At 44.7% G+C, this 17,486-nt stretch overlaps 1 protein-coding gene and 1 long non-coding RNA gene across 3 annotated transcripts in view; one reads left to right on the forward strand and one right to left on the reverse strand.

Moving 5' to 3' along the window:
• The window catches only part of rbms2b (RNA binding motif, single stranded interacting protein 2b), a 54,659-nt gene extending 41,193 nt beyond the window's left edge, over positions 1–13,466 (forward strand). For both annotated transcript variants that reach the window (XM_006629262.3, XM_015344156.2), the window contains exons 6-14: positions 1,010–1,089; positions 1,885–1,994; positions 2,300–2,346; positions 2,729–2,822; positions 3,161–3,211; positions 4,079–4,189; positions 4,711–4,791; positions 5,399–5,486; positions 7,011–13,466. In XM_006629262.3, coding sequence (XP_006629325.2) covers positions 1,010–1,089; positions 1,885–1,994; positions 2,300–2,346; positions 2,729–2,822; positions 3,161–3,211; positions 4,079–4,189; positions 4,711–4,791; positions 5,399–5,479 — 655 coding nt within the window. In that variant the 3' untranslated portion in view covers positions 5,480–5,486; positions 7,011–13,466. The remainder of the gene's footprint in view (positions 1–1,009; positions 1,090–1,884; positions 1,995–2,299; positions 2,347–2,728; positions 2,823–3,160; positions 3,212–4,078; positions 4,190–4,710; positions 4,792–5,398; positions 5,487–7,010) is intronic.
• Positions 1–17,423, reverse strand: part of LOC107077025 (uncharacterized) — a 29,745-nt gene extending 12,322 nt beyond the window's left edge. Inside the window, exon 1 of the long non-coding RNA XR_001478154.2 lies at positions 17,006–17,423. This is a non-coding gene — a long non-coding RNA (uncharacterized lncRNA). The remainder of the gene's footprint in view (positions 1–17,005) is intronic.
• Between the last annotated feature and the right edge of the window lie 63 nt (positions 17,424–17,486).

The following is a 17,486-nucleotide window of genomic DNA, read 5'->3' on the forward strand; positions in this document are numbered from 1 at the left end:
GGCAGCCCAGTATGTGATCTCCTGTCACAGCCTGAGGAACAGTGAGTCCGTCTCCCAATAATGCTCCAGCCGCCTACAGTATATGTCAATATTATATAATATGTCTTTGTTGTAAATGTCTGTAACATGTCTGTAGATTTTATTTTACTTCTATTTTTGTTTTGTTCTATGTTAATTTTATTATTTTTATTTGCTTTGGCAACACTGATTGTACCCATCGGTCATGCTAATAAAGCACCTTGAATTGAATTGAATTGAATAGAGAGAGGCACCTCCGACTCCAATATTGATGCATGCCTCAAGAACCGGGGGAGCTCTGTTGTAGGTGGGGTCAGGGAGAGGGGATCTCTCCAATCAGTGCAAATTGAGTACCCTAAATCCAGCTACCTCTCTCCTCATGCTCCCTGACGCCTAGCCCTGTACATCACGCTCACATGACACAGGAACAGCTCTGCTGGAAGAGCTGCAGTTTGCTGGAGCAAGAAGAGGAAACAACAGGCACAACCCAAATGCAGACCTCCGTTCTCTACACAATTTGGGCACAGCACACATTTGTTGTACTTAAGCCCTGAGATCTCCACAGTTATCAGATTTACTTAATTGCATGGGTGCCTTTTCACAACAAAAAAGATAAGCATCTGATTTCAGGGAATGCATGTAGTTTTCTCTTGCTCTTTTGCTTACTGAAAACCCCTCCCTCTGCCTTCATATTTTATGTTTCCGATAGATAACAATGCATACTTTTGCAAATTTTAAATTAAATAGTTTAAAAGCAATGGGAAAACGTTCGAAAACAAATCACAAATAACCAAGGTATTCTATTCTGTAAAAACGTAAAAAAGAAACTGAACTACTGATGATGAATAGGAAATATTTACAATAGCTGCTGAGCAGTTCCAGGTGAAGACCGTGAATTGGAAGCAACTTCCGCCCTCTTGTGGTAAAAACTGGTAGCACACTATCGTGCGGCACAAACCTGACGGATTCGTATCTGGTTCTTATTTTTCAGAATGGAGTCAACAGAGAAATGTGAAGCCATCATTCAGCATTTCAACGGAAAATACATCAAAACTCCCCCAGGTGTACCAGGCAAGACAGATTTCACCTTAATACTTTCTGATTCCACCTTTTAAACGAATCATAACACCTAGTGAAACTTGTTCAAGTTGCTTCAGTTCTAAAGGCTATCAGCTAATTAAGAATTTGTCCTGCCAATTTTCAGTCTTTCATTTTTTGTCATAGTATTAGTATTCACAACTTATGCCTACAAAGCATATTGCTGTATTCATTAATTTTAGTGCACAGATCCTTGGCAATGCCAAAGCTATATTTAGGCTTTGTAGATACGAACGATAATATTTTTGCTGTGCACAAAGTACCATAATAAAACTCCATCCTTATTAACTAAACGTGTACAACAATTCAGGGTGTTATTCACCTTTTGAAATTAGTATGACAGCCATTATAAAGCAAAATATAACATGCATATATTATATATTATTTTCTGAAAATGTGAGAATTCAAAAACCTCCCTTTTTTTGCCAGAGTAAACAGACACCTGCGTGCACACTCAAGTTAAACAGCGAGCTCATCAACAAATAGTGCTTGGCACAGAGGAGCTTCCCAGCGCTCTGGTCAGACTGAGCAATAGCAACTGGTGTCAACGCAACTTGAATACAAAAACCTTTGAAAGGGCTTTGTTGGGGCCCTTTGCACACAGAAGAAATAAAAAATCAAATCCCACCGAACCCAGATATACTGGCCTCTTTATGATCCACCTTCAGACAGCTTCTTGAGGAAACTGCCCGATTTATGCTAAGCGATGGCCACATGAGCCCCGTCCCCCACCGTGGTCTGAGCCTCTCCCTGCCTGCTTCTCCACAGTGCCCACCGAACCCCTGCTGTGCAAGTTTGCGGACGGGGGGCAGAAAAAGAGGCAGAACCAGGGGAAGTATCTGCCGAACGGACGGCCGTGGCCCAGGGATGGGGAAACGGTGAGACCGGCGTGACGAGCGCGTGTTCCCGCGGGGCCGAACGCTTGAACTGCGGCGGCGCTCGCCGCTGCCTGGGGCGCGATCTCCGCCTCGCGGGCGGCGTGATCGAACCCCTGGCGGGCGGCAGGCCAGAGCAGAGCTGGTCTCGGTGCCCCTTGCCCATGTATCTCTCGTCGAAACGATCTATTACCATGCGAGGAAGAGTCTGGGGCATGCTAGCTGCTTCGGGAAAGGGAAAAGGCCTCGGGGGCCGTCCCGTCCACCCTTGCATGGAGGGGCTCACGCGTGTCTTTTTCTACCTGCAGGGAGGGATGACGCTAACGTATGACCCTACAACAGCCTTACAGAACGGGTGAGTCAGAGAACTCCAGGTTCCACCGTCCTCCCACTGTGGCCTCGCACTGACTCAGAATGTCATGAGCACGTCTTGGTGAAACGACAGAAAGGCTGGGCTTATTAACCCGGACCAAACGCTCTTTTAACAAATCTATAGGTGGAAAGGTCAGGTCTGTCAGTCGCAGTCGCCGAGATTCAATGTGTAGGGAGATGGAGAAAAACGGTGGTTGTTCATGTGGAATGACTTTTAAAGAAATCTGGTAATAACTGCTGCACACTGGCGAGTGACAGCCCAGACTCCCGGACGGGATTTAGCGTGGACCGATGGTGCCGCTGACCGCAGTGGCAGAAAAACCACAGCGATTGCCAACTCGGCTTCCCTCCCCGCCTGTCCGCAGGTTCTACTCGTCCCCGTACAGCATCGCCCCGAACCGAATGATCGCTCAGGCATCCATCTCGCCGTACATCCATTCCCCCGTGTCGTCCTACCAGGTCAGTGCCGCCGGCCGACACACTGCATGCCAACGTGCACCAGCTCGTCTCTGCTGCGCTTATTCTTATGCCCTTGTAAAGGGGGGGAGGGTAACATTTGAGATCTTTATAAGGGACACTGAGGTCAAATGCCACGTGCAGCAATTCTCATTGTATCGTCTTTATAACGTGGTACAGAAATAGTCCTCCCACGTGTTCCTCTAGGAGGAAAAGTCCTATATCTATGCCAGGTACTAAATGTATTGTATTGCAGTACCCTGGTGTTGTAGTGGAAATGCACTGCAGCATGTTGCACTGTGCTGTCCTCTACCGTATTGGTTAATCTGTCTCTTCTCCAGGTACACAGTCCCTCCTGGATGCATCACCAGTCGTACCTCATGCAGCCTGCCGTGAGTATCAGAACACTACGCAGACACAGCTGCAGCTTATGCATCCTGCCAGCAGAGGACATGTTATTAGCTGACTATGGGTGGAATTTCACAAGTAGAGGAGCACACATAAAATTTGAGGTAGCCAGCCAGGGCTCTCTAAGCTCACAGTGCCTCCTGTAGCCCCCAGTGCAACTGCGGTCACGTAGAGCTGTCAGCGAAGGACACACCTCTCCTCCAATCAGCATTGACCCTCTGGAATTTGGTGGTACTGCCTAAGAGAGATGTGCCTCTCTTCCAATCAGAGCTTATCCTCTGCTGAGAGGCGGTGCCACCTGTGAGGGACATGCATCTCCACAATTCAGCACTGACCCTCTGGAATGAGGCAGTACTGCCTGTGAGGGACACACCTCTCCTCCAATCAGCACTGACCCTCCAATATGGGGGCAGTGCTGCCTGTGATGTGTTAGAAGATATGGTGGGGATGTAGAAGAGGTGGATGCTGCACATTGGTGGTGGTGGAGGGGAGTCCCCATTACCTATAAAGTGCTTTGAGTGGAGTGTCCAGAACAGCACTAAATAGGTGTAAGGAATTATTATATTTAATTAGAAGACGAGCGGCTGGAAGGTGGGCGAGACAGAGGACTCTGCCTGCACTTCCTCAGCCTCCTCCATGTGTAGAAGTGGCTTTGTATCCGTGAGCCAAGAAAAGAAAAACTCATAGTTGGCTGTTCTACAATGCATGGAGTGTAACAACTATCATTGTCCATTCTGAGAAAAAGACTGCAACTCTGCACCCTGCTGCGGGCTCGCTCTGCGCAGTGCTTCAGGAATGTTAGCCTGTGTGCACAGGGCTGTTTCATGCTTGCTCTGCATTTGTCTACTCAGGGGACGGTCCTGACCCCCACCATGGACCACACCATGTCCATCCAGCCCACATCCATGATGGGGCCCATCACCCAGCAGCTCAGCCACCTCTCCCTTGGCAACGCTGGCACGGTGAGTCCCTGGACAGCAACGCACAGCTCATGTGCTTTGGGAAAGAGGTCATTTACACTTCCTGCTCCAAGAGATACTGCCCCCATCAGCAAACCTGCTGATCCTTTACCCATTTCTCTCATTTCTCTCTCACTGCATTTCAGCAGACCGCAATTGCTGGCTCTCTGGATAAGTGAACACAAAGCAAACTGCTAAGAGCCTGAGCTTTCTATGACAGATTTTTCATGACTTCTGAGGGAAATAACAGGGATATCAGCGAGTGTGTGTGTCCCCCGTGACCCTGAACTGGATAAAGCAGTTAGAAAATGGATGGAGGGAGTGGAATATCAAACACTGTGTTGCCCCTTTACAGCATACAAGTAGTGCTGCTGGGGGGACAGTATCGTAACAAATACTAATCCCGCATCGACAAGACGATTATCCTTCCGCTGACTCGGCTCTGATCGGGACCGCGGCCAGGCGAGAGAAAAGACCAGCCTGCAGCAGGATCCACACTAACACCATCTCCTTTTATCTCACAGTACATGCCTGCTAACGCAACTATGCAAGGAACCTACATCCCACAGTACACCCCTGTGCCTGCTTCCAGCGTCTCTGTAGAGGTGAGATCCAGCGGACTTGCCCATTCGCTTTCAGTGAACAAGTCTTCCCACCCACAATGCTAACACAAAAGGCAGTTTTACCTTTTACCTAGAGAGGTGCTTTCAACAGTTAACCCAAATTCCCACTGCACACTGTTTGCCCCATCTGGGGCTTTAGAAACTCCTGGGGCTGTTCTATAAATTATAAAGTTAACCAACATTTAATTTGAGCTTTGTTCCATGTGCCTGTCTGTGCAAATCTGGGCAGCATGATTGTGGAAGTCTAAACGTAGCTGAATAGCTTAAGTCAAGCATATCTTAACCTGACAGGAGTCAAAATGCTGTACAGTAAGATTGTTTCTCAGTGTTAATTAGCACATAAGTGCGATACTCGTAAACCAGTAAGGTTCATGCCTTTAACACTGAAGGCTGGTAATGTAACACGCTGACTGACAGCACATGGTTTGCTGTATATAACCTGTAAACCACTCACAGGTTTAGTAGAATACAGTATTCCTAGTAGCAGCACAGAACCCTTACAGTCCAGGATGATATGGTGTTTTGCATCTCATGTGCAAGGTGTGGTCGCAGTGCCAGAATCATTTGTTTTCAATCCCTGTCTTTGCAGGAAAATAGCAGTCAGCAGCAACAGGTTGCCATAGAAACGCCCTCAGAACACACAACCTACTCCTACCAGCACAGCAAGTGAAGCAGAGGTGCGTAGCTCTGGCACCAGCGCCGCATGTGTTTTCATGGCCGATCCAACGAGGTGTTGTGGCAGGTGTGGGGTGGAGCAGCCTGATTCAGTAAAGCAAAGACTCCACAAATCCTGGGAGTTGCCCTCCCTGCGGATCGCATTAATCCGTCCATATCGTTTTAGAGAGCCGGAGGCAAACAAAACAGCTAGCCATGCCGAAGTATCCCAAGATTGTAAAGATAAAAACTTTTGTGCCCGAGTTCCTGTCACGAACACTGTAGGCTCACAATAAATAAAAGCCCCATACTGTGCATATTACACCACTGCACTGAACATCCTGATTACATTGTGGAAACGACCACCCCACGACACAGTGTTGAAATCATTAATCTGAACCCAGAAGCGTAGAGCACGAAGCAGGATTGTGCCATACATGGCACACTAATCAATCGCAGAGCACATTCACACAAGCACAGAGACAGTTTGGAGCCACTGATAAACCTAGCCAACATATATTTGCAAAGGTTCGAACGGGGAGCTGCGTCAGCATGCGCAGCATGCGCAGGCTTCAAAAGAGCAGGTGCTGAAAGGTAAGGAAAGGTAACACTATGTCGTTTCGGCTGTGGAACACCTTTACCTGGTCCTATATGCTTGCAAAGCAGAGGGACACTAGAGCGCCCAGGGAAAACCCACAAAACCCAGAAGGAACATGCAAAACGGACACAGAGGGTACCCCATTCTGAAACTGAGCCCACAACCCAAGAACTACAAGGTAGAAACACTTAACATGCCAATGTCCTTCCTGAACAGAACCAAACTGCTGGATTTTAACAACATTAAATGTATTTTGGCCCCTCTTTCATGAACCACATGGACAGGCTTCCACACCATGCATCATAGAGCTCAGGAATGTCATTAGTCTTCCTTGCTGTACCTTTGTTGGCTCAGGTGTGCATTCCTTCAATATCAAACATCACTCCCATTGCATAGCAGTCTGAGCCCTTACAGCTTTCTGGAGTGCCAAGGCCCTGTACGACTGGTACTACTGAAGCAAAAATAAAAGTTTTAACAGCATTTAATATGAACTAGAACTAAAACATCACCTTTCTCTCAAGTGATCAACGGGTTGCTAGCAAACGAAACAAGGGAGATAGGCACTTGTCTACGCAAAGAGTGGTGGGAGAGTAGAACAAGCTACTTGGCCATATTGTCAAAGCCGATACCCAGGCTTCTTTCAAGAAACAGCTGGATGAGATCCTCCCATCAGGAAAGGAGAATAGACTTTACAGAAAGGGCTGTGGGATTGTAGAACCAGCTACCCAGCCATGCCGTTAAAACCGATATCCTGGTTTCTTTCAAGACCCGCTAAATGCCTAACAGGCTGGATGGGCCACATGGCCTGCTCCTCAGATTTCTGACCCAGGCTTGGACTTGCGACACCTGGATGATCTGTGTTTTGAGAAAACTTGCTGCTTGAGCCAACAAACACGATCCCCTGTATTGCTTCTTACAGGTATGTCCTGTTTTCTCTCTCTCCCCTCAGTTCTTCATTTGGCAAGTCGGCGTATTTAAGACCAGACAAGGTGCAACTCCTCTGGAAGGCTGGGTTACAGCTCCACAAAAGGATTCTACGGACACTCACCACCAGATTCCAGACAGAAGATAAAAAGGAACAGGTTTCTTTTAAAAAGAAAACTATTTTATTTCGTCACAGACTTTTCTTCAGAGTCAAGCTACCAAAGGAGGCAGAGGATTTCTTGCAAAGGAGATATCTATTTTGCTAAAAGGAAAAAAAAAATAGAAAAAATCAAAACCATAAGGAAAAAAGAGAACAGATGTAAAGCATTATTTTTGTGCACGTAATATAACAAAATCTTATTTTTAAAAAAAACATTCTGGAGATCCAGAACGAGCAAGGAGAAGCAAAGTTAAAACACAACGTGTCTTTTTCAAACGTTTTTCTGTTGGGTTTTCTTTTGTAAAATATGCAATCTTATTTTTTTTAATTGTTTTTTTTTTTACGTTTCACTAGCTGCAGTTAAGATGGTTTTGTACAGATTCTGAACTCATGATCGATGCATTTGTCAGATTTTACGATGTTGTAGATTAAATATTTTTTTTATTGTGCATAAAAAAGAACCGAAAATAAGTAAGCAGCTTAAAATTACTTCTTAATAATCTGTTCCCAATGGCATAACAGAGGAGTCAGCAACCAATGTTTAATGATACATCAGAGAAATCGGAAAATATAGTATCTGCTGAAAGCTAATACAGATGTGTTAGAGTATAATAGGGTTGTTAATCTAAAATGACAATTTAAGTCTCTTAACTAAGACTAAACACCAGTCATGCATTTGAAACTTCCTTCAGTTACAAAACCAAATTCCCTCAAAGGTGTCAAGGCACACCTTTCTAAAAAGCAAAGGACAATCAAATGTATTTAAAGTATTTATATTTTGGGGATAGTTTTTTTTTATATAGTTTAACATAAGAAATTCAAACATCAAAGAATTACAAATTATTTAACAGTGTTTAGTCTATTTAACAAAGTATTTATACGGGAACAACAGGCCTGATATGCGTCAGCTCTCCAACTCTCCAACAGAAGTGACTTCTTCCAGAACTTAATTCAGGATTGCTACTCGGAATTCAAGTGCTCGCCCCTGTGCTGCTGCCAGCCAAGCAGATGTCAATATGTTCTTTTACAGGGATGCCCAATCCCGGTGGCACGGACCCCAACCTGCTGGTTTCAGCTTCATCTGAACACCCGTTTAAATAATCGAACCCTTAATGCTCCTGATGGTAATGGGGGGTTACTCTGAACTCTTTCGTTTTCAGTTCCTAAACACGTTGGAGGTTGTATAAGTGGCATAAAATCCTCAGCCTTGGGAGTACAGAAAAACATGAAACAAGGTTTAATCGAGCAGCTTGTGGATTCAATTAAGGATTTAAGCTGCACAGAAAACCAGCAGTTGCAGGAGTCCCCGGGACCAAAACTGGGGAGCCCTGGTCTAGAAAAATAGTAAGTCAGTCCTAGTTATTAGACCTGACTAGTTTCTACTATTAGAGGTGTTGTACTAGCCAACACAAAACGGGATTTTGGAGCATTTGATAACTGCAAAATAGAAACTAGCAAACCCGGATCTTTAAACAAAAGTACGAGACAGAAAATGCAAACTCATCTGCTAATAGGCAAAATTCATTCTTTAGTGCAAGAAACCTGTTCTTTTGTGAACAGGGTCTCGCAGGACAAAAACAGCACTTTGAAAGGCACCAAGTTGCCTGTAGACACCCACCTGGAGAGGACACTGAGCACTCTGTGACCCAGATATTATTAGGCAAACAGGACTAGAAATCCCAGGCCTGGGATTTGTTGGCCAGGGCTTTCTGGGTTTCAAAAAAAACATCTTGTGGCAGCCTGGCAGTCACAGCAGCGAAGCCGCATGGCTCCTCTAATCGGTACTAGTTCTCCCGTCCGGTGGCGTGCAAGAGAGAGTGGAGCTGCCAGAGGGTGCCGGGGGAGCGCACGTCCGCGGTCCCGCATTCTCTCCCAGTCAGGTCACACTGGCTGCTGGAGCAGAGGCTTAGGACACGGCGGCCACAGCCAGGCTGGGCTTTCATTACTAAACACAAGACGAGCTGTGCAACGAGGAGTCGCGTCCCGTGCCAACTTAAAAATGGCGAACGATTTCTGAAAAAAGTTCAGTCGAGGGTTACGGTTCTTATTTTCAGTCAAATACAAGCAAGCTCAACGCATGTATGTGCGCGGGGCGACCCTCACCGATAGTCCAGTGGGACCAGATTCCTGAGAAGTGATTTCAAGCAGCTTGTTCAAGTTAGAATTCAAGATCGCTAATGTGAATTTTCACTTGCGTGGATGGAAACCGGCTAGGGGGAGGGGGCGGGGGGTATACAAAAGAGCGTTGTTTCCTAGTAGGAATAATGAAAAAATATTAGCAGATTTTTTAAATTGCTTCAAGGGCTTCGTGCCCTCCAGTGCTTTGATTTAGAATGGGAGTAGCAGTGGGTCTCTCTAGGTCTTGCTTTCACGATGCTGCTGTTTTCCTTTTTGAGTGTTTTTATTCGCCTTTTTCAGTGACCTTTTTTTTTTAGAAAGAAATGATTTTTTTTTTCCTTTCTTGGCTTTCAATTCACTTGAATTTTTTTTTTTAGATTTTGTTCTATTGTGTTGTTGTTGTTGTTGTTGAAAAAGGATTTTTTTAAGTAAGTTTCTTTTAAATAGTTTAGATCTTTTGTAGGTAAAGAAACATTTTTAGGATAATAGCTTTTACTTTTTTAGATTCATAGGATATTTTTGTGTTTAGATTTGAGTCTGTGAGTTTGTACGCAGTCAATGCAAGCTGCATATTTTTTATTTTGTTTGTGTGCATTGTTACAGTTTGTTTTTATGCGATGACTGTTGTTGGAAAAGTATCGTCAGAAGGGCCACTTTCCAGGTCAGGGTGATTTGCAGTGTATGTACCAGTTCCAGAACACACTATCTGGCTCCAGCTAGGAGACAATCCATGTGTCCAAACTACAGTTCCTTCCTTTAACAACCTTCTATCCAGGCTTGAAAAACTCACTGCTTAACCTTGCATGAGGCGCTTCTTTTAAAGAAGGTATTGTTTCATAAGGTATTGGGGAAAAAACAGAAGATATTATCCACTTGAAGGCAGCACAGTGGTGAGCATTGCTTCCTCACAGCGCTGGGGCCCTGGGTTCAATTCCAGACCTGGGGTGCTGTCTGCGTGGAGTTTGCATGTTTTCCCTGCGTTTATGTGGGTTTTCTCTGGGTGCTCTGGTTTCCTCCCAGAACATGAGTGGATGATTGGATTATACTTCAGCCCATGAGGTTGCATTGTTGCGCTGTGGGGAGAACACCAACGAAGTTTTAGCCAGTGTGCAATTTAAAACCGGGCAGAGACGCGAAGAACCGCAAAGGCCACTGGACTAGTCCCTGGCTGAGACGTCAAATCCACACAAAAAAACACACACACAGAATAAAACAAACAGTGCAAATCACCCTTCCGTCTGTGGCCTGCATACGCAAGCGATATACAGAGTCCGGACTTCTTTGAACTAAGTTATGTTAAGAATAAAGAAGAAATAATGAAAAGTTAATATATTTCCAAATCAAGTATAGCTGATCTTATTTCTGTCTCTCAAGCCAGTATGCAGTCTGCGGCTTGGGCGAGCTCTGATGCATGGGCTTTTTCACCAGGAAAAAGTGTAACACTAAATAATGGCAAGCACACGGGTAAACTATACAAAAGATGCCGTGACAAAACAAAATCTGGCGCTCAATCAGCAGTTAACGCATTCTTTTCCGTTTTAGTGTTGGGTGCTGCGATTCGTTATTGCAACGCTAGAACCTCCACAGAATGCAGGATCTCATCTTTTGTTCTCGATAGTAGGATACAGGGAAGTTGTATTTTTGTCGTTCTTCCGTCCAGAACTCTTGCCTACAAAAAAAAGAACTTCCTTTTTGTTTTGTTTCAGAAAAAGCTCTTGCTGGGATTGTGCAATCCTGTTGACAATCTATGCATCTAAGACTGCAGAATGAGAATTTCTCAATCAGAATGAAACCGGCGCGAATCGCCGGTTATTTTAGACTTTTTTTAACATGATGTAGTGACTCTGTATATCACTTTCCAAGGGAGAAGACAGGCATGGGCTAATACTGTATCTCCTTCAGTAGGACTGCGAAAGGTCTTCTAAGCTATTTATGTACTTGATCAAAGTCCTAGACAGCATCTTTCTTTGATTTCAGAATGAGTGTTAGTAGACGTTTTGATCACTCTAAATTCCATATGCAAGAAGGCCCAAATTAAACTTTCATTTGAAAAAATGAAATTCTCTCAATGGCAATATGTCACATCCATAACCCACTTAGAGAATAACTGTTTTTAGCTCTATACACCAATGGAAAAAAAGCACTACAAACAGCAGGATTCACCTGGCTGGGAAACCTGCAGGAAACTAAACCCAACTGGCTGACAAAGTGTGTGCCAGCTTTTGTCTTTCCAAAGCTGAAACACTTCCAAAAGCAAAAGCAAGACCTTTGGAGGGGATGCAGCTCAATCCTGTCCCTATGAGTCTTCCATTTGATCTCTCTTTTTCTTTCTTTCCTCAGAAATGTTTTTTTTTTTATTTGCTACCAAAGACACAGAAGTCCTCCACCAGTCAGGAAGCTTTATTTGTCCAAATATTCTTGCAGGAAAGAAATGAAAGGGAAGGCTGAACTCTCACCTTCAGTAAATCCTGTTTGTGCTCTCTGTTATTATGAGGTATATTTGGTGAGATTTTAAGTGCTTGGAGGATATTCCTCAGGCCCACAGCCACCAGTGTTCTCCCTGCTGCTTGCCCGTCAACATGAGATGGTGGTCAACCAAAGCTCATAAAAAACCAAAAGGTGCTGTTTCTTGAAAAGAAAACAGGGGTCAAGAAACCTCCTTGTAAAAGAATCAAGCATTAGGAAAAGTGTAGTATTCCTGTTTTTACAGCATTCGAGTCCGTCAGGCCAGACTGAAACGAGAGAGCTCCAGAATCAAAACTGGAATGAGAGGAAAGCCAACTGTCACTGAAGTGAGATTTCAGCCTTTTACTCCCAAAGTTTCTCTGGAACACATTGGGGCTCCCTTTTTCATTTGTCTAGACCATGGGTTTTCAAAGTGGGGGCTGGGTACCCCCCGATTGGGTCCCCAAAATCAAACATCACTTTCACAACCAGTTTAGCTGTGTGTGAAATGGACACTCCCACACAGTGGAGGTGCTGATCCCAAGCACAGCTGCATTTGTAAGAGTATATAAGATGTTTCTACGATGGGTTTCATGTTTAATTTGGGGATCCTTACTGGGACAGATGTCTTGACAATGGGTCCTTTCAGGCATGAAAGGTTGAAAACTCCTGGTCTGAGCAATAGTTTCCTTGATTCTTTTCTGATGTTGCTGTTACTGTTTATGCTCAGATAATCCATTATTGTCACAGGTTCTCGGACAATGGCACACCTCATGAAGGAAAGAGTGCGCATCAGACGTTATTCTTTAGAACACAAAAAAAATCAGCCACTACATAAAGAATGAAAACATTTATATGGTTTTGAAACTATGAAATCACCAACTGTTACTGATTTCCACCCTAGTAGAAGAATTGGGTTTTTTCTCCTCCTTTCTGTTCTCACTTCAGCAACCTACTAGGCAACAGAGGTGTCAGTTGCTACACTCTCTGATGCAGACAGGAGTCAATATTTTCAAGAACATATCAAACCCTAATCATTCTTAGCGACATATTGGAAAAAACTGAACTGCATCGGCAGGGGAAAGGGTACTGCTGTCCAAATTTAGACAGGATGCAGTAAGCCATTGGACTGCCTCAGAATCTACAGGACATCCAATCAGAAGGAGGCTGTAGTCTTGTAGCCAATCAGACAGAAGGCAGGAAGAAAGATGTCATATGAGGCAACCAATCAGATCTGTCACACCAGCCACCAATTGGCTGCAGTGCAATATGTGCAATTTTGTTTTTACTCCAAGAAGAATTTTAAAAATTAAATTGTCAGTTTAATTGATCTGGAAACCTTGTGCTTTTTTGTTGCCTCCACACCTGTGAAACAGGTGGTAAGACTAGTTTCTGTTATGCTGATGTAGCTCCTTAGGTGCATTTCATAGTTTTAAAATGTTTTGCTGCTGCTAAGGATGTAAAAGCAGTTTGTGAGGTGCAGGTCCTGCTGGTTGTATTAAAAAAGGTTAAAAAAAAGGCTCATTTAGGAAACCTGGGGGCTGAATAGTTTGCCAAGTAAAAATTCTGAAAGTTGTGAAAGTTCAGTTTTTTTAGCTTTACAAATGCAGAGAAATGCCAAAAAAATTACATGAGCTTGGCGTCCCTGCTTTTATAGTGTTAACACTTGTATCGTTATCAAGAAGTTACTCAGCTGCAATGTCACGTTGTGTATTTCACTTTGTATGTGGTTCCAATACAAAAGGCAAAGAGACTGTTCCTATGTGCAGTTGTTCTGGCTGCTTGGTTGCCAGACCCAGTGATTACTATGAACTCCGCTCAACGGTTTTGAGATGTGGTTACCTGTCTGCAGTCCCCCCACAGTGCTGTTTTCACAATATAGATTCCAAGTTGAATGTCTTGAATGCAATATTCTGCATGCACTGTGTTGTGTGAACAGGATATCCCAGGGGTGCCACCCCTAATTGCAAAGTAAGTTCTGCACGTGAGCGAAGGTAATCGCATTGCACCTTGCTATGAACCCTCTCCATCTGCTCCTTGGAAAATTCCACAGTGGCGCATGCAGCAGTGTGATGGAGGGGTGTGTTCTAGACAGCCGTGGCTCTCCTGGCTGAAAAAAGTGCCTCCTGTTTCCTAGGGTTTCCGCTCGATCCCCGTTCTCCCCTGTAGGAACTTCATATGAACCCCACGATGGGCCCTCTGGGGTCGACTCTTGCTCATGTTGTGAAATCTTGCGACTCCAAAAGCTTGAGTCACATCCACCTTCAGATTTCCTCCTGGAGCACTCAGGGCGGAGCGGTGGGTCTGTGGCTAAGGATCTGCGCCTGTGGCTGGAAGGTTGCAGGTTCAAATCCCGCGGCCGGCAGAGGAATCCTACTCCGTTGGGCCACTGAGCAAGGTCCTTAACCCCAGCTTCTCCAGGGGTGCCATATAAATGGCTGACCCTGCACTCTGACCCCAAGCTTCTCTCCCTGTCTGTGTGTCTCATGGAGAGCAAGCTGAGGTCTGTGGAAAAAGACAAATTCCTAATGCAAGAAATTGTATAGGGCTTATAAAGTGATCTTATCTCTTATCTAAGGTAGTAGGTAGAAAGGTCCTGTCGCGCACAAGGTAGTTTCTCTGAGCTGCAAAGATGCTCAGGCCCGGTCTCTTCCGGTTACGTTCCATTGCATTTCTCTCCGAGCGCTGAACCAATCAGGCCTTATGGATGTCCAACTGTTTTTTAGATATTTTCTTTAGAATGAGGTTTTTGGCATGCATTCATCTTAAGCAGCCCTCAGGAGAGAGTGTTGCTCATAATCACCAAAATGAAATGCGCGTAGCCAAGATCAGTTTTATTTGTAGTCTAATCTTCTTACACAGTCGAGGTGCTGATTCCCAGCACAGCTGGGATTTTAAGAGGATATAATTTTACGATGTGACCATGAGGGGTTTTACATTTAATTTTCGGATCCTTATTCGGACAGATGTCGTGACCCCTTATTAAGTAAAGATCCCTTAAACCCCCCCATGGGGGAAAAAAATAATCCGTTGTCAACTATTACCAATACATTTGCCGGTTTGCTTTTAGGAAAGGCATTGTAAACTTCCACAGAGTCTCTTGCACATTACAGCCCAAGCACCAGGGAGGGGGATTTCAGCCAGCATGTAACCACTCCTCAAACGACTGAAACTGGGAACGAACGAACAACCTGCACATTAAACACATGTAGTGCCTTTCTCTGCAGGCCCTAGAGGTGATCTGCAGCTTGTATGACGTCACAGTGTGGAAGAGGTGGGGAGCTGCGAGATACGGGATTCTTTAAAGCCCACAGCTCAGGGGACATGGAACTGCTATTTGAAATTTCTCTCATAACGTTTTTATTTGTGATGTTTTATGTTCAAGCCACACAAAAGAACCCCACTCTAGACACCTCATTAGAAAGGATGAAGAATTCGGTAAAGGATTCTGAATTTAGTTGTAGGGCGGCCAGGTATTCTTTAAGGAATATCAGACGATTCATCCTAATATTTCCAAGCATCTAGCAACCATAACCAAATGCATGGAAACTTCTTGACAGTTTAATTAAATAGCAGAAACTGTTTCCCTTCAAAGAGAAGTTGGAGACCAAATTATATTCCAGCCCAAAACTAAGAGTATATCAATGAGCATTTAATAACCATGTTTCTTTGGGGAAAAAAATAAAAATTAGTTTGGAAACAATTCAGTTTTACTCAAACTAAAAAGGAAAGACGATTTGCCTGCAATCTACACAGTACATTTTGCCAAACACACAATTCTCCTTCAGGTTTCAACAATAAAACAACTGGCTCATCTATCACAATACAGCTGCTTTTAAACCGTTTTTTTTTATTTATACAAAAACTCACTTTGTACAAAAATGTTAAGGAGAAAATGTCTTCAGTTTTGTATGTTACATTTTTCGTCATTGTGCCATAAAAAAAGACTTGCTGGTTTCTTTGTTATTCTTTTAGTTCTTAGACATGAAAAAAATCACAGCTTGTTTTCCTTCTTTCGGTTTGACTATGAATTTGATATGTCAATTTTGATTTTTTTGAATAAAAAAATGTTTTTGTGCATGTTTACGGTTTCTTACATTTCAAGAAATTTAATAATTAATAATTAACTGCATTTATGTAGTACCTTTCATCCCAAAGGCTCCCACAGTACTTCACATTCATGAAGAACACATTTCATCCAGCAGCCCTACCTGGGAGACACACAGAGGCCATCCTGAACCAGCAGCCCCACCTGGGAGACACAGTGACCATTCTGAACCAGCAGCCCCACCTGGGAGACACAGTGACCATTCTGAACTGGCAGCCCCACCTGGGAGACACACAGAGGCCATCCTGAACCAGCAGCCCCACCTGGGAGACACAGTGACCATTCTGAACCAGCAGCCCCACCTGGGAGACACAGTGACCATTCTGAACTGGCAGCCCCACCTGGGAGACACACAGAGGCCATCCTGAACCAGCAGCCCACCTGGGAGACACAGTGACCATTCTGAACCGGCAGCCCCACCTGGGAGACACAGAAGCCATCCTGAACTGGCAGCCCCACCTGGGAGACACAGTGACCATTCTGAACTGGCAGCCCCACCTGGGAGACACACAGAGGCCATCCTGAACCAGCAGCCCCACCTGGGGGAGACAGTGACCATTCTGAACCGGCAGCCCCACCTGGGAGATACACAGAGGCCATTCTGAACCAGCAGCCCCACCTGGGAGACACAGAGGCCATTCTGAACCGGCAGCCCCACCTGGGAGACACAGTGACCATTCTGAACCGGCAGCCCCACCTGGGAGACACAGAGGCCATTCTGAACCGGCAGCCCCACCTGGGAGACACAGTGACCATTCTGAACCGGCAGCCCCACCTGGGAGACACACAGCAGCCGCTCTGCACCGGCAGCCCCCCCTGGGAGACACACAGCAGCCGTTCTGCACCGGCAGCCCCCCCAGGGAGACACACAGCAGCCGTTCTGCACCAGCAGCCGCACTGCACACTTGAATTAAGGGAGGCCAGACTGTACAAACCCAGAAAGGAACTGAGCGGAATACACACTCCTACTCTAACAAACAGTGCCATGGTACCTTAAATGACTGGGCCATACTGGGCCACTGGTTTGGAAACTCTGGTCCAGAGGGAGGAATACCTCCTACTGGTCCACCAGCACCACTTACAGCTGTGACCTGGTTTTCCTCAGAGGTCCCTATCCCAGTACTGACCCGGCCCAGCCCTGCTGAGCTTCTGTCACACTGCGTATAAGCAAGAGTCCCATTGCACTTACCCAGCTGCATTCCTAAACTTTACTTCAACTAGATTTAATCATGGGTAGCTGACCTCGGCCTTAACCACTGACGTCGAATTCTGGTCTCAAACCAGTTTTTGAATCTGAAAGAGGAAATTGCCAACATATTTAATCAGACGCCAAACATATTAGTTTATACTAGTTTCTAATTAAAAAATATTGGGGATGATATTCTATGTAACCCAACAATACTGGTTGGCTTTGGAAATGCTTGAGCTTAAGGTAACATTTATGTGAAAGCTTTAATTACATTAGACATAAATTCAGTCAAATGTGCACTCCTGTCTGTAAGACATCGTTACCGTTGACGAAAGATACTGAGTAAGATATGAAAACATTTATCTTTGTTTTATATAAAATTCAAATACGGTCCACGAATTACCTAATATAAACCATTTAAAACATCACTTCAAATAGCCAGAGATTTTTTTACCTTAATTTTCCCTGTGTAATCGCTGCA

This window comes from Lepisosteus oculatus, chromosome 1, assembly GCF_040954835.1.
Source record: "Lepisosteus oculatus isolate fLepOcu1 chromosome 1, fLepOcu1.hap2, whole genome shotgun sequence".
In the NCBI taxonomy this organism is placed as follows: domain Eukaryota; kingdom Metazoa; phylum Chordata; class Actinopteri; order Semionotiformes; family Lepisosteidae; genus Lepisosteus; species Lepisosteus oculatus.